The sequence below is a fragment of the Alligator sinensis genome, unplaced genomic scaffold (genome assembly GCF_000455745.1).
Source record: "Alligator sinensis unplaced genomic scaffold, ASM45574v1 scaffold1789_1, whole genome shotgun sequence".
NCBI lineage: Eukaryota > Metazoa > Chordata > Crocodylia > Alligatoridae > Alligator > Alligator sinensis.
The window spans coordinates 41,333-55,926 of NW_005843656.1; the positions used below are offsets into that span (position 1 = coordinate 41,333).

Genomic DNA, 14,594 nt, shown 5'->3' on the forward strand with positions numbered 1-14,594 from the left:
CTAGGGGCGTGATTTTTAGTATTTTAATGAGCTCTTTGACCCAGTACTCTGATTCTGCTTTTGTTTTCAAGCCTCCTTTATCTAAGACTGTCTCCTCCTTATCATTGCAGATGGGCATTTGTCACATAACATTGACTTTTGCTTGAGCTATGCATAGTAGTTTCTAGGTCACTCCTCACAGTGGGACCTGGGATAAAAGGGGTCTGCAGCTCAAGGGTTTTGCTTTAGCAACAGTAGGACTTGCTTCACAGTGTTTCTGGCACAACAATATGAGACTGTCCTCAGGGCTCACATGCCTCATCTGTCAGTGTAGCAGGTTCTGGGCATTGCCCTTGGAGATGGTGACCACCCCCCGCCCCCATGCACAGACCTGCTGCAGTGTATGGTAGGTGCAAGGTTGCTCATAGCAGCCACCCACTCCAGCCCCTCCATAGGAACCTGGGGGATCCAGTGCATGTGGGAGCTGCTGAATGCAAGCCCAGAGGCTTTGCAGGAGAGGTGCAGAGAGTTGGCCCTGCGCAACTCTAGCAGCTGTACCTGGGACCAGGTGTCTGGGAAGAGAGACTGGTTAATAATCATTTGAATCTCACCTGCAAAGACCCCAAGGATCTAGAGCCTCCCTGGGCCTGGGATTTGCAGTGCTGCTGTCCCCAGTGCCTGGAGCCCTTCCCACAGCTGCCCAGGATGCCTGTCCCCCTGCCTCATGCCTCCACCCTCTCCACTGAGTAGCCTCCTGCCCATCTTTTCCTCCCTGGATCCCATCCTACCCCTCTCCCTCCTTTCCCTCCCCCTCTCTCCTCTTGTCAGGCAGAAGCAGTGATTGCAAACCTCCAGGACGTGTCCTGCAACCTTCTCAGAAATGGGGCTCTGCATCCTGGCCCCTGCCCCTCAGCTCTGAGACTGCTGGAGCCCTGGCTCCCAGGGTGGCAGGAGGTAACATGTGTGCTGCAGCTCCTCCCACCCTTCCCGCACGCTCAGGGGACTGAGGCTGGGTCCCAGCCAGGGGCTTTCCCAGGGACTTTGGCCCTGGGCTCCACACCCTGACTAAGCAGCTGGAGCCTGTGGCTTGAGGAGGACAGTGTCTGCTGGGGAATCTCCTTCACCCTTTGCTGCCTGGAACCAGATCTGCTCGGAGCTGTTGCCTCAGCCCTTAGTCACGTGAAGCTGCATCAGGGCTGTTTATCTGGATCTGCAACGATGGGCAGGTTCCTAACATGATGTATTCGTGGTGAGCTCTTGCACTTCTCACCTCCATGCCAGTGTCCCATTGCTTGGGTGTACTTCTGTGTGCTAGCAGGCTTGGAGTGTAGCTCTGGGTGGGATGGTCCAAGAAATGTATTTGAAGCCAGGTCTTCGGTGATTGCTTATACTGGACCAGCTGCGTATTTCAGAGGCTTGGCAGACAAGCTCACAGGCCTTACTCATGTCTGGGGAAGAAGGAAGTGATGCCAGAGCTAAGTAGCAAGAAGAAGAATCGGTTGTGTCGAGTCATGTCTGCTGCAGCTGTTTGTAGACTGAATTGAAGCAGAAGTCGGGTCGGGTAAGTGCACTTCTGATCGTCCAGGGAATGCGTGAGGCAAGGATCTGTTTTGTTTGGATGCTGTATTGGACCGAGAGTGCAGTTGGGAGAAGTGGCAGACAAGGCTTCTGGCCCAGAGGCCCTTTCCTCAGGTCCAGAAGAGAAGTAGGGGGTTTGGGCGTGTTCCTTCCCCGGTCATACACTGTGTGAGCGCAGGCTGCGAGAGCTGCTGGCCCTTGTTCTCGATGCCGTGTGGGAAGCAGGTGACAAATACCAGGAATGGGAAAGGGGATTTTTCACTCTGTTCTAGCTGGTCACTGCAGCGCGTGGGGTCTGGATGCCAGCTGGGCCCTGTTGCGGTGTCTGTGCTGGGCACAGCAGATGTCAGGGATGTAGTGGGTGTCCCGTGCGGTCCTCCATGCAGCTGCAGCAGAGGGTCTAAGGGCCTGGCGTAGCTGGCAGCTGCTTTAGTGTTGCTGGGCTGGTAGCTTTTCTGTGACTGTCAGGTCACTGTGTTACTTGTGGGGTGGGAGCTGGCTGGCTGGTCGGGGCACTGGGGCAGCTCCACGCGTACCACCCGAGCCCATGTATGTTCACTTGTCCGGCAGGATCGCGGTTCCCGGTCCAGGGGGAGAACAAGGGGACCATGGGCTGAGGCTCCTGGCTGTGTGTGGCCATGATACAACTGCCTGGTGCTCTTGTCAGAGCGTGCTGGAGGTGCTGTGTCCTGGTCAGAGCACTGGGAGGGGCTAGGAGGATACTGGGAGATACTGGAGGCACTGGCTGGGACAAGTCGGGGGCTGAGGGTTACTGAGCCTTCCTTCAGGTACTGGGAGGTTACTGGGAGGATACTGGGGAGCTGTGGCTGTTGGCCATTAAACGGCTTGTGGGTGATGCCCCCGCTTCTGCTTAGCAGCTGGTTCCTGGACTGTTGCCTGCTCCTCACTGGGGATAGAGCGAGGCCTGGGATGGGGTCAGCAGCCTGCGCATCTGGTGCGGCCGCCCCCTCCCAGCCCTGCTGGTCTCCGCTCAATCCCACACCGGAGGCCTGTCCCCCTGCCAGTGTACGGCATGCCTGGTGCACAACCCCTCCCTCCTCCGCTTGTCCCAGCACAGTGGCCTGGCAGCTGTGGGGCCCATGGGGTGACACTCATGGAGACCCCAGGAATGACCAGTGCTGCCTGGGTGGGATCTATGAGGACCATGACAGTGCCCTGGTGCTCAGCACAAGGAGCCTCAGTGCCACCCCTGTTCCCCCTCCCACCCCCCCCACCCGGCCATTGAGTGCCTCTTCATCCTCTGGGAGAATTGGGAGGCACTGGGGGGCTATTGAGAAGTTACTGGGTGGTTACTGGAGGAGCTGGGCTGTTTACTGGGTCTGCCTGGGAGGGTACTGGGAGGCCCTAGGGCATACTGGGAATTTACTGGGGAGCTAATAGGAGGTTACTGGGCTCTTAAGTGGGGGACACTGAAGGCTGTGAGTGCTGCTGGGAGGGGATTGGGAGGTAACTTTTGGGCACTGGGAGATGCTGGAGCACTGGGAGGTCCCTGCCCACCTGCCATGTGCCAGCTTGGGAGGCAGATCATCGCTGACTGCAGATGCGTGATCTTGGACAAGACAGAAGGACCTCAGATTAGTGGGCAGCTGCTGGACCCTGATGGGGTCTTTGGTGGTGGCTGCGGGTCAGGACTCGGGGGCAATGGGGTAGGGGAAGAGGGGGGCTGCAGGATGGGAGTGAGAGGTACTGGCCTTGCTGTCCCCTGCCCCCACAGGCAGTGCCAGGCCCAGATGCCCGTCACGCAATTCTCCTGGACCTGTCGCTTCAACTTGTGCAACTCCTGGGGGTCAGAAGAGCCCCTTTGCATGAGCCTCAGCACCTACACAGTTTCCTGCCAAGCTGCCGGTGCCCCCGTTAGTGTCTGGGCTTGGCACGGTCCCAATATGTGCTTGGAGTGCAGGGCCTAAGCATCCAGGCCCCCGACTCCCTAGCTCTCACTCTCCAGCCCCCACCCCCTCCTAGGGAACCCAGGCACTCACCCTCTCCACTCTCTCTGCCCCCCCCAAGTTTTCACCTGCCCGGACAACAGCAACTACAACATTTATGGTTCCCACTGCCCCACCTCTTGCTCTGTGGCCTCCCTGGGGGGCCGTGCTGAGGGCTGCGTCTGCCTGGCTAACTCGTCTCTAGTGGAACCGACTGCATCCTGGCCTCAGCTTATGGCTGCCTTGGCCCAGCAGCACCTACCGCCTGGTGAGCTGGCAGGGGCATGGTGGGGTAGAAAGGGGCCTGGATGCACCCAGATGTGGGGTGGGGCACAGATGTGTATAGCACAGCCCCATTGCAGCCAGCTATGGAGTGGGGCAACACCAAGTGTAGCAGGGAGTTGAGATGCAACTGCCTCTGGCCTGGGGAAAGTGGCTGAGTGTAGCATGTCTTCCTGGACCCGAGTGGGATCTGCATGAGTGTTGCTGCATGTTCCTTCCTGTTTTCCCATTCATCCCCCACTGACAGGTGGGAGACGCCCAATTTGAGGAGGAGTGCTTTGAGCGCTGCACGTGCCGTGGCCCCGGGGACCTGACATGCGAGTGCAGCCAAAGCCCGCCTTCAAGGACTATTGGTTCCAGGATAGCAAGAAGGACTGCCAGCCCCTTGGTGACTGCGCCTGGCTCTGGGGTGGGGAGAGCAGGGCCTGGGATGCAGACAGCTCCTCACATTGCTAAACCATGGCAGAAAGCTGCATATAGTAGCATCTCCAGCTACCTTGCAGCTAGCATTTTATGTGTACATTTTACGCCTAAAATGTATGACTTGACTTTTACCGTCCACGGAGGCTTTTCTGTTCAGCCTGTTTTGCACAAACTAATTGTGCACCTTTGGGACAAAGCTTGTAACAGTATGTGCAAGAAATATATTCCAGCTTCAGGAATGCAAATGTTGCAGAAACGAGTGCCTGGGCTGAACGTGTGCCCTTGCGTCACTGAGATATTCTGTACCCAGCACAGAAGAGTCAGCTGGCCATAGACTTGTTAACAGCTTCTGTGGGACACTTGTACTTGTATAAGGATTTAGTCCACATATTTCTTATACAAAACACAGTGTGTGTCACTTTTCTTTTTACAATAAGAAAACATTTGTCTATCTGCTTTATATTTTAGTGGGTAGAGTGTAGAAGCGGATTTCTCTCTTGAAAATGAAATGTCGGAAAGAAGTGGAGGGGGAGGGGAAAGGAGGCACTGACAGAGTTGAGTGAGCTTTACCCTTCCTTTGCTTGCAGCCTGTTGCTGAGGCTCTCATGTCTGCGTTGTCTTGTGTTTCAGAGCCTGCTTTCAGGTGAAAGGAGCCAGAAAGCTCTCGACCAAAGACTGGAGGTACAATGCGTGTTATTCATGCTCTGTGTGTCAACTTGGAGCAGAAAGTGAAAGCTACCCTTCACCAGCGAAAGCTAGCAACAGAGGCATAATGCCCATGGGTCCCTACTCTGTTCTAATCAGCCCTAACATCAAGGCTACACACAGTCAGTTCTAACCTCTATCGATCACCACCAATTCCAAGCAGTCCCGTCTACCCGAGCACCAAGGCTGCACCAACCTACTCCACCTATGCTGTCACATCCGCTAGTCCCACAAAACATACACCATGCTACCTCCTAGCAGCAGCCATCCAAGCCAGCTACTACTTTACCCCCTGCCCTGTAGCCATCAAAGCCCAACACCGTGCCCTCTCCAAGCCTCCACACTATATGCAACCAAGCTAATGCCACCCTACGCTTCACCCTCTAAATGAGGCTCCTGAATGTCCCCAAGCTTCTACCAACTCCAGCCTCATGAAAAGGCCAGTCTCTACCCAAAGGACAAAAATAAAGAAGAGGGAAAAAGAAGCCAGCATTGGAATAAAGACAGTAGAGGCAAGGTAGGAGGCAAGGCTGCAGGAGGAGAGTAGACACAAGGCAGTGAGGCAGGAGTGGGGAAATCAGGACAGGGAAGAGGAGGATTCATGAGGCTGACTGGCACATAGTGCATCAAGGGGGGGTCCCCAAGCAGGGCCAGGGGACAACAGCCCTGGGACAGAGACAGTAGAGCAGTACATGGGGAGCAAAGAGGAACAGGGATGACTTGACAAGGCGCAGCCTAGGCTACGGTGCACACCTCCCTACTCAGCACTTGGTGCTTTGGGCTGTGTAGCTGCTGGAGCCCCGCAAGGACAGCTGTGGGTGATCCTCCCTTCCACACTAACTGGGCCAAGTGGCACCTCCCTTGGGTTGCCTTGTGAGTTGCCAAGAGTGAACTGTTTTTGGTTTTGCTGAATGTGCCATAGTTAGGGTGGCCTTTAGTTGGTGCTGTTGAGCTTGTCCATAGTCCATGGAAACAGGACTTGTTATATTTGGTTGTGCGCGGGGGGGAGGAGAGTCTGCAAACGTTAGACCAGCCAGTCAGAACTTACTTTCTTGGCTTTCTGTCTGGGGCTAGAGCCAGGGCGAGGAAGGTGCTGTTCGGCCCCAGAATCTGAACCCGGCCCTCGGTGCTGACAGAAAGTTACACTTGCTTTGCATCCCCTCTTGGTCTCTCATCCAGTGATCCCCACCAACTTAAAGGCTTGGATGGTTTGGCCTTTGCTCAGTGCTGCTGCCCTTGGGAGTGGGAGCTTTATTCAGATGCTTCTGTGTGCCCCCCAGGGGTTCATTGGTAAAGCTCTGGAAAGAGGTGTCCCGTGGTACCGTCTGTGTGGTATTCCTAATAACCCTTCTTTCACGGCAAAGTACTGATAGCTCGCTATAGTCAAGCTGGGCAGGTTCGACCATACTGTATGGTGGCTCCATCCTGTTTCTGAACCCCAAAAAATCCTCATGTATTGGGGCACTGGACTTAACTGCTGTTGGCAGCAGGTCCGGGAGCGTGTTATAATTGGGTCTCTTGAGCAGCTGAAACATAGTATGGTCATTAGCAGCATTTATTATGGGGAGACCGAGACATGCCTTGCACTGGTATTGGAAAGTGAGGAATATGGTTTTTGAAAGCTTACCTGTAAGATTTCTGCTGTTTTTCACAAAACTGTCAGGTTTTGTGTCCAGCCCTAGTTATTTCAGTGCAGGGTTGCATTATGCTGGAAGTCTAAGGAGGATATGGTACTTAGGGAGGGTGATATTTAGCATATAGGGCAAATGGCATATTTTGGTAGATAGCACCGTTTACTGGTCTACACTCTGGTTGTAGGTCCAAGAAGCAGGATGGCTGTTGTGTGAGACAGCATGCCTGGGGCCCATGTTGCTGCATCACTGCGGCTCTCTTGTCTGTTATAGTTAGTCAGTAATGTCAAGCTCCTGCCTCTTGGCCCCTCCTGGAGTTTCAGCCCAATTTCAGCCCTCCCCATTTCATTTTTGCTGGCACTTGCCTCTTATTCCCTCGCATCCCTCCTCCTGCTGTGCTTCCCCTGCTGCTCTGGCACTGTGTCACCACACCTGCTGCCCGTCCTTTCTCCCTGGGTTGTTCTGGTATCACCCTTTTCTTTGAACCTTGGTCTGCCCCTGCCTTCTACCAAGAGGGTATTGCTCAGGGTGTATCCTGTCTGTGGCTGTGCCCGAGGCTGCTGGTGCTCTTTCAGTTAGCTTAAGTGCTGGTGGTAGAGAGGCGACATCTCCCCATGGGGATTTTCTGGGTGGGGGTGTCTGTGGTGACAGGAGCCCAGAGAGCACCCTGCCTGGGGGTGGTGCAGAGCGGAGGCTTTAGCCCTTTTCTTCCCTCTCATGGTGGGGTGGGGGGGATGTCTCAGGGTTAGGCTGAAGTTGGTGGCATCTCAGCTGAGGTAGGAAGGGAAAACGAGAGGGGCTTTTTTGAATGGAGCAGACTAGGCTCAGTGCAGTGTCAGAGGATTTCTGGAAAGCAGCATGCGATGGTGTAAGCTGCTCCTTACGGATGCTTATGGATCTCGGGATTAATTTAGTCTGTACAAATGCAGCTATACACCCTGCCTTTGGCCGAGTTCCAGCTGACAGGGCTAAGTATAGGTACCTCTCTGCCCAGAAGGTGCCAAGGCCCAAGAGGATGAGAGAACTTCCATTTTGGGAAAGATCAGTCTGCCACGTGCACGTTTGTCACGGGATCGATGCTGGTCTCACAGACAGCTGTGCAAATTCACCCCAGGTCTCCAGCTTCCTGGGACCCCTGCCCCTGTGCTTCCTGTTCAAGTGTGCTTATGGACCAGATGTACAGAAACTTGCAGTGGTTGAAAAATAGCTTAAAAAGTGTTCCATTTTTTTTGAAAGCTAGTCATTTTATACCACTGTAAGCAAACGTTCTTGGTGTTTCCTGAGTATTTTAATTGCACTTTGCCAGTAATTGCTGTAATTTTCCATTTTTTTTGCTTTCACAGTGATGTCCTCAATGTTTGTGAATCTCTTCCACTGGCTAGTACCTTTCATTCTCTGTACGAAAACGGCAAGGCTTCTTTGAAAAGTCATACAGCACTCAGCGGAGTCCAACCTCCTAAAGAAAGGTATGTACCACATGTTATGGCAACGCTCTGGTTGTACGTCAGAAAATGAGGATGACTCTTGTGTGAGAGAGCATGCCTGGGATCATGTGGCTGTGCAACTGCAGCTCCCTTTTCTTCTATAACAAGCCACTAAGCAACAACAGTTCTTCAGCAGTGTGCCTATCTCTCTCTATATATATCTTTATCTGTATATATCTCCACATCTCCATATATCTCTATCTCCATATACCTTTATGTCCATTTACTTCTACCTCCCTACATCTCTAGCACCCTATATCTCTGGCTGTATATATCTGTAAGTCCATTTATCACTACCTCCATATATCTCCAACTCCATATATCTCTGGCTCCACAAAATTCCAGCTCATTATATATTTAGCTCCATCTGCCTCTGGCTCTATATATTTCTGCCTCTATATACCTATGGCTCCATATATTTCTGGCTCCATAAAATTACAGCTCTGTATATCTCTGGCACCATGTATATCTGGCACCATGTATCTATGATTATATACATCTCTGCCTCTATATATCTCTGGTTCCATAAAATTCCAGCTCTATATATCTCTGGTGTCATATATCTCTGGTTACACAAATCTCTGGTTCCATAAAACTCGTGATCTATATATGCCCTGAGCTATGTATCTCTGGGTCTGTCTATCTCAGGTTCCATACAACTCCAGCTCCATATATATTCGACTCCATATATCTCTGGCGTTATATATCCCACACGTTATATACCTCTGGCTCCATATACCTCTGGCTGTACGTAACTCCGGTTTCATAAAAGTACAATTCTATGCCTGTCCTACGCTATATATTTCTGACTCAGTATATCCCTGGTTCCCTATATCCCTGTCTCCATATATACCTGCTTCCATGTATCTCTGGCTACATATACATTTGGTCTTATAAAACTACAGATCAATATATATACTGTGCTATATATCTCTAGCTTTATAGATCTCTGGTTCCATAAAATTCCAGCTTGATATATCTCCGACTCCATATATATCAGGCTCTATATATCTCTGGCTCCATAAGTTTCAACCTCCATATATCTCTGCCTCCACATACCTCTGGCTCCATCCATCTCTGAAATCATGTCTCTGGCTCTGTATGTCTCTAGCTCCAGATATTTCTGGTGCCAGATATCTCCAGCCCTACATATTTCTGGATCCATTCATCTCTGGCTCTATATGGACCAAGAAATATATATCTCTAGCTAAATAAATCTCAGTCTCTAGCTATCTCTGGCTCCACATATCACTGGCTCCATGTATATCTAGCTCTACATATTTCTTGCTCCTTATATATCTCGCTGCTAATATTTCTGGCTCTATATATCTGTTGTTCTATATATCTCTGGCTGCATATATCTGTCGCTCCATATTTCTCTGGCTTCATATATTTCTGGCTCTAATTATCACTCGCTACTTATATTTCTGGCTCTATATATTTCTGGCTCCATATATCTCTAGATCATTATATTTCAGGCTTCATGTACCTCAGGTTCTATATATCTCTGGCTCCTTATATCTCACTCCCCATATATCTCACTCCCCATATATTTCTGGCTCCATATATCTCTGCCTCCAGATATGTCTGGTTTCTTATATCTCTGTCCCCATATATTTCAGGGTCCATTTGTCTCAGGCTGTATGTATCTCAGGCTCCGTATATGTCTGGCTCCATATATGTCTCTGGCCCCATATATCTCTTCCCCTATATATCTCTGGTTCCATATATCTCAGGCTCCATATATTTCTGGCTCCATATATCTCTCGTTCCCTATATTTCTGGCTCCTTATATGTCTGGCTCCATATATCTTAGGCTTGATATATGTCTGGCTCCATATACCTCTGCATACATATACCTCTTCCTCTATATATCTGTGGCTCCATATATTTCTGTCTTTATTTATCTCTGGCTGAATATATATCAGTCTCTAACTATCCCTGGCTACATATATCTTGGGCTCCGTATACCTCAGGCTCTGTATATCTCTGGCTCTGTATAATTCTGGTTCCATAAATCTCTCTCTCCATTTCTCTGTCTGGTTTATATATATCTCTGGCTCCATGTATGTCTGGCTTAATAAATAACAGTCTTTATCGATCTCTGGCTCCACAGATCTCTGGCTCCACAGATCTCTCATCCCATATATTTCTGGACCCATATATCTCTGGCTCTATAATTTTCTCTCTCCGTATATCTCTGGCCCCATATATTTCAGGCTCTGTATATGTCTGGCTCAAAGTATCCCTGGCTCCATGTACATCTGGTTCTATATATCTATGCCTGCATATATCTCCGGTACCTTATATATCTGGCTCAATATATCTCAGGCTCTTTATATCTGTGGCTCCATATATCTGTGGCTCCATATATCTGTGTCCCCGTATATCTCTCGCTCTACATATCTCTGCCTACTTATATCTCTGGCGCCTTATATCTCTGGTTCCTTATATTTCTGGCTGTATTTATCTCAGTCCCCATATATCTCTGGCGCTATATATTTCTGTCCCCATATATCTCTCTCCCCATACATCGCTGGCTCCTTATATCTCTGGCTCCATATACCACTCTTCCCCATATGTATCTGGCTCTATATATCTTTGTCCCCATATATTTCCGGCGCCATGTATCTTTGGCTCCATATATCCCTGCCTCCACATATCTCTGGGTCCTTATATCTCTGGTTCCATATCTCTCTCTCCACATATATATCTGGCTCTATACATGTCTGTCCCCATACATTTCCATCTCAGTCCCCATATATCTCTCTCCCCATACATCGCTGGCTCCTTATATCTCTGGCTCCATATACCACTCTTCCCCATATGTATCTGGCTCTATATATCTTTGTCCCCATATATTTCCGGCGCCATGTATCTTTGGCTCCATATATCCCTGCCTCCACATATCTCTGGGTCCTTATATCTCTGGTTCCATATCTCTCTCTCCACATATATATCTGGCTCTATACATGTCTGTCCCCATACATTTCTGACTCCATACATGTCTTGCTCCTTATATCTCTGTCCCCATGTATCTCTGTTCCCATGTATCTCATACATCTGTGCCCCCATATCTCTCTCTGCCAATATATCTCTGTCCCCGGATATCTCTGTCCCCATACATACCTGGCTCTATATATCTCTGGCTCCATATATATCTGTCCCCATATACCTCTCTCACCATATGTATCTGTCCCCATATAATTCTGGCTCCATATATCTGTGGCCCCATATATCTCTCTGTCCTCATATCTCTGTCTCCTTATATAATTGGCTCCTTATATCTCTGGCTGTAAATATCTTTGTTCCCATATAGCTCTGCTTCCTTAAATTTCTGTCCCCATATATCTCTATCCTCATATATAACTGGCTCTATATATCTCTGGCTCGAAATATCTCTGTCCCAATGTATCTCTCCCTCATCATAATTCTGGCTCCTTATATCTCTGGCTCCATATATCTCTCCCCATATTTATCTGGCTCTATATTTCTCTGTCCCCAGATTACTCTGGCCCCATATCTCTGGTTCCTTATATCTCTGTCTCCATATATCTTTGTCCCCATATATATCTAGCTGTATATATCTCTGGTTCCTTATATCCCTGTCCCCATATATCTATGGCTCTGCATATCTTTGGCACCATTTATTTGTGGCTAATTCTATCTCTGTCCCCATGTATCTCTGCATCCTTATATCTCTGTCCCCATATAAATCTGGCTTCTTATATCTCTGGCCCCATATATATTTGGTTGAATATATCTCTGGCTCCACATATCTCTGGCTCCATATAGATCTGTCCCCATATACCTTGCTCTACATTTCTCTGTCCCCTTATATCTCTGTCCCCTTATATCTCTGGCTCCATATATACCAGGTCCATATTTCTCTCTCCCCATATCTGGCTCCTTATATCTCTCTCCCCATATATCTCTCTCCCCATATATCTCTGGTTCTATATATCTCTGTCCCCATATATTTCTGGCTCCTCATATCTCTGGCTCCATATATCTCTGCCTTCAGATACCTCTGGTTTCTTATATCTCTGTCCCCATATATTTCTCGCTCCTTATATCTCTATCCCTGTATATCTCTGGCTCCTTATATGTCTGTCCCTATACATCTCTGCCTCCGCATGTCTCTGCCTCCACATACATATATGGCTCCATATATCTCTGGCTCTATATATTTCTGTCCCCATATATCTCTGGCGCTATATATTTCCGTCCCCATATATCTCTGACCGCATATATCTATTGCTCCTTACATCTCTGGCTCTATAAATATCTGTCCCCATATATCTCTGGCCCCATATACATATCTCCCCAATATATATCTGGCTCTTAATATTCTCTGTCCCCAGATGTCTCTGGCTCCTTATATCTCTGGGTCTATATATCTCTTTCCCCATATAACTGTCTCCCACTATATCTCTGTTCCCATACATCTCTGTCCCCATATATCTCTCTCCCCAATATATATCTGGCTTTTAATATTCTCTGCCCCCAGATATCTCTGGCTCCTTATATGTCTGTCCCTATACATCTCTGCCTCCGCATGTCTCTGCCTCCACATACATATATGGCTCCATATATCTCTGGCTCTATATATTTCTGTCCCCATATATCTCTGACCGCATATATCTATTGCTCCTTACATCTCTGGCTCTATAAATATCTGTCCCCATATATCTCTGGCCCCATATACATATCTCCCCAATATATATCTGGCTCTTAATATTCTCTGTCCCCAGATGTCTCTGGCTCCTTATATCTCTGGGTCTATATATCTCTTTCCCCATATAACTGTCTCCCACTATATCTCTGTTCCCATACATCTCTGTCCCCATATATCTCTCTCCCCAATATATATCTGGCTTTTAATATTCTCTGCCCCCAGATATCTCTGGCTCCTTATATGTCTGTCCCTATACATCTCTGCCTCCGCATGTCTCTGCCTCCACATACATATATGGCTCCATATATCTCTGGCTCTATATATTTCTGTCCCCATATATCTCTGACCGCATATATCTATTGCTCCTTACATCTCTGGCTCTATAAATATCTGTCCCCATATATCTCTGGCCCCATATACATATCTCCCCAATATATATCTGGCTCTTAATATTCTCTGCCCCCAGATATCTCTGGCTCCTTATATGTCTGTCCCTATACATCTCTGCCTCCGCATGTCTCTGCCTCCACATACATATATGGCTCCATATATCTCTGGCTCTATATATTTCTGTCCCCATATATCTCTGACCGCATATATCTATTGCTCCTTACATCTCTGGCTCTATAAATATCTGTCCCCATATATCTCTGGCCCCATATACATATCTCCCCAATATATATCTGGCTCTTAATATTCTCTGCCCCCAGATATCTCTGGCTCCTTATATGTCTGTCCCTATACATCTCTGCCTCCGCATGTCTCTGCCTCCACATACATATATGGCTCCATATATCTCTGGCTCTATATATTTCTGTCCCCATATATCTCTGTGGCCCCATGTATCTGTGGCCCCATGTATCTGTGGCTCTATATATCTCTATCCCCATATATCTCTCTCCCCAATATATCTCTGGCTCTTAATATTCTCTGGCTCCTTATATCCCTGTCTCCTTATATCCCTGGCTTGATATATCCATGGCTTCTTATAGCTCTGGCTCCACCTCAGTGCTGCCAGGGGTCCTGCTTCCGTGGTGCCACCCTTCCGGAGCCCCTCTGAGGCTGCCACCCAGACGGAGCCCTTGTGGGGCCAGGTGACCACCTGCCCCCTGAGCTGTGGGTGTGGCCAGGTAGGATGCCTGAGAGTGGGATTCAGGTCTGGTGACTCCCCCTCCTGCCCCTCTTGTGAGCACCTTCAGGCTCTGGAGGGGCAGGTGGCAGAGCTCCAGGCTGAGGTGAGCATGCTGCGGGGGATCCAGGCAGCAAAGGATAAAATTGACCTGCATTTCCGTTCTCTGCAGGGACACGAATCCACCAGAGAGACCCCGTGTGCACAGCGCCCAACTAATCAGTGGCAGCAGGTACCTCTCAAGGGCAGGGCAGTCCAAGCAACTGCTGTGCCTGGTCCCCTTGGGAACAGGTATGCAGCCCTGGTGCCCCTGGAGGAGAAGGCAGAAGAACTGGTCCCCAGACGAATTGAAGCCAGTTGACCTACATCACCAGCTCAGAAGAGGCACACCCCAAGAAGGAGATGCAAAGTTTTGGTCATCGGGGACTCCGTCCTGAGGGGAACCAATGGTCCAAACTGTCACCCAGAGCCCTGGTCACAGCAGGTCTGCTGCATGCCTGGAGCAAGGATTCGCAATGTCACAGAGACCATCCCTAAAATCATCAAGCCCTCTGACTACTACCCACTGGTTGTGGTCCATGTGGGTACAAATGATGCATCCAAGGGCAAGCTGGATAACATCATGGAGGACTACACGGCCTTGGGACACCAGCTGAAGAGGATGGGAGCTCAGGTGGTATTTTCCTGCGTTCTCCCAGTAAATGGACGGGGTAGGCATGATGAGGCCTGCATTGACATGGTTAACTGGCTGCTTCAGAG

At 49.4% G+C, this 14,594-nt stretch overlaps 1 protein-coding gene across 1 annotated transcript in view; it reads left to right on the plus strand.

Moving 5' to 3' along the window:
• The window catches only part of LOC102379999 (fibrous sheath-interacting protein 2-like), a gene marked incomplete at its 3' end in the record, with an annotated part of 28,720 nt that extends 14,607 nt beyond the window's left edge, over positions 1 to 14,113 (plus strand). The window contains exons 2-3 of the mRNA XM_014527572.2: positions 7,888 to 8,010; positions 14,008 to 14,113. Coding sequence (XP_014383058.2) covers positions 7,888 to 8,010; positions 14,008 to 14,113 — 229 coding nt within the window. The remainder of the gene's footprint in view (positions 1 to 7,887; positions 8,011 to 14,007) is intronic.
• Between the last annotated feature and the right edge of the window lie 481 nt (positions 14,114 to 14,594).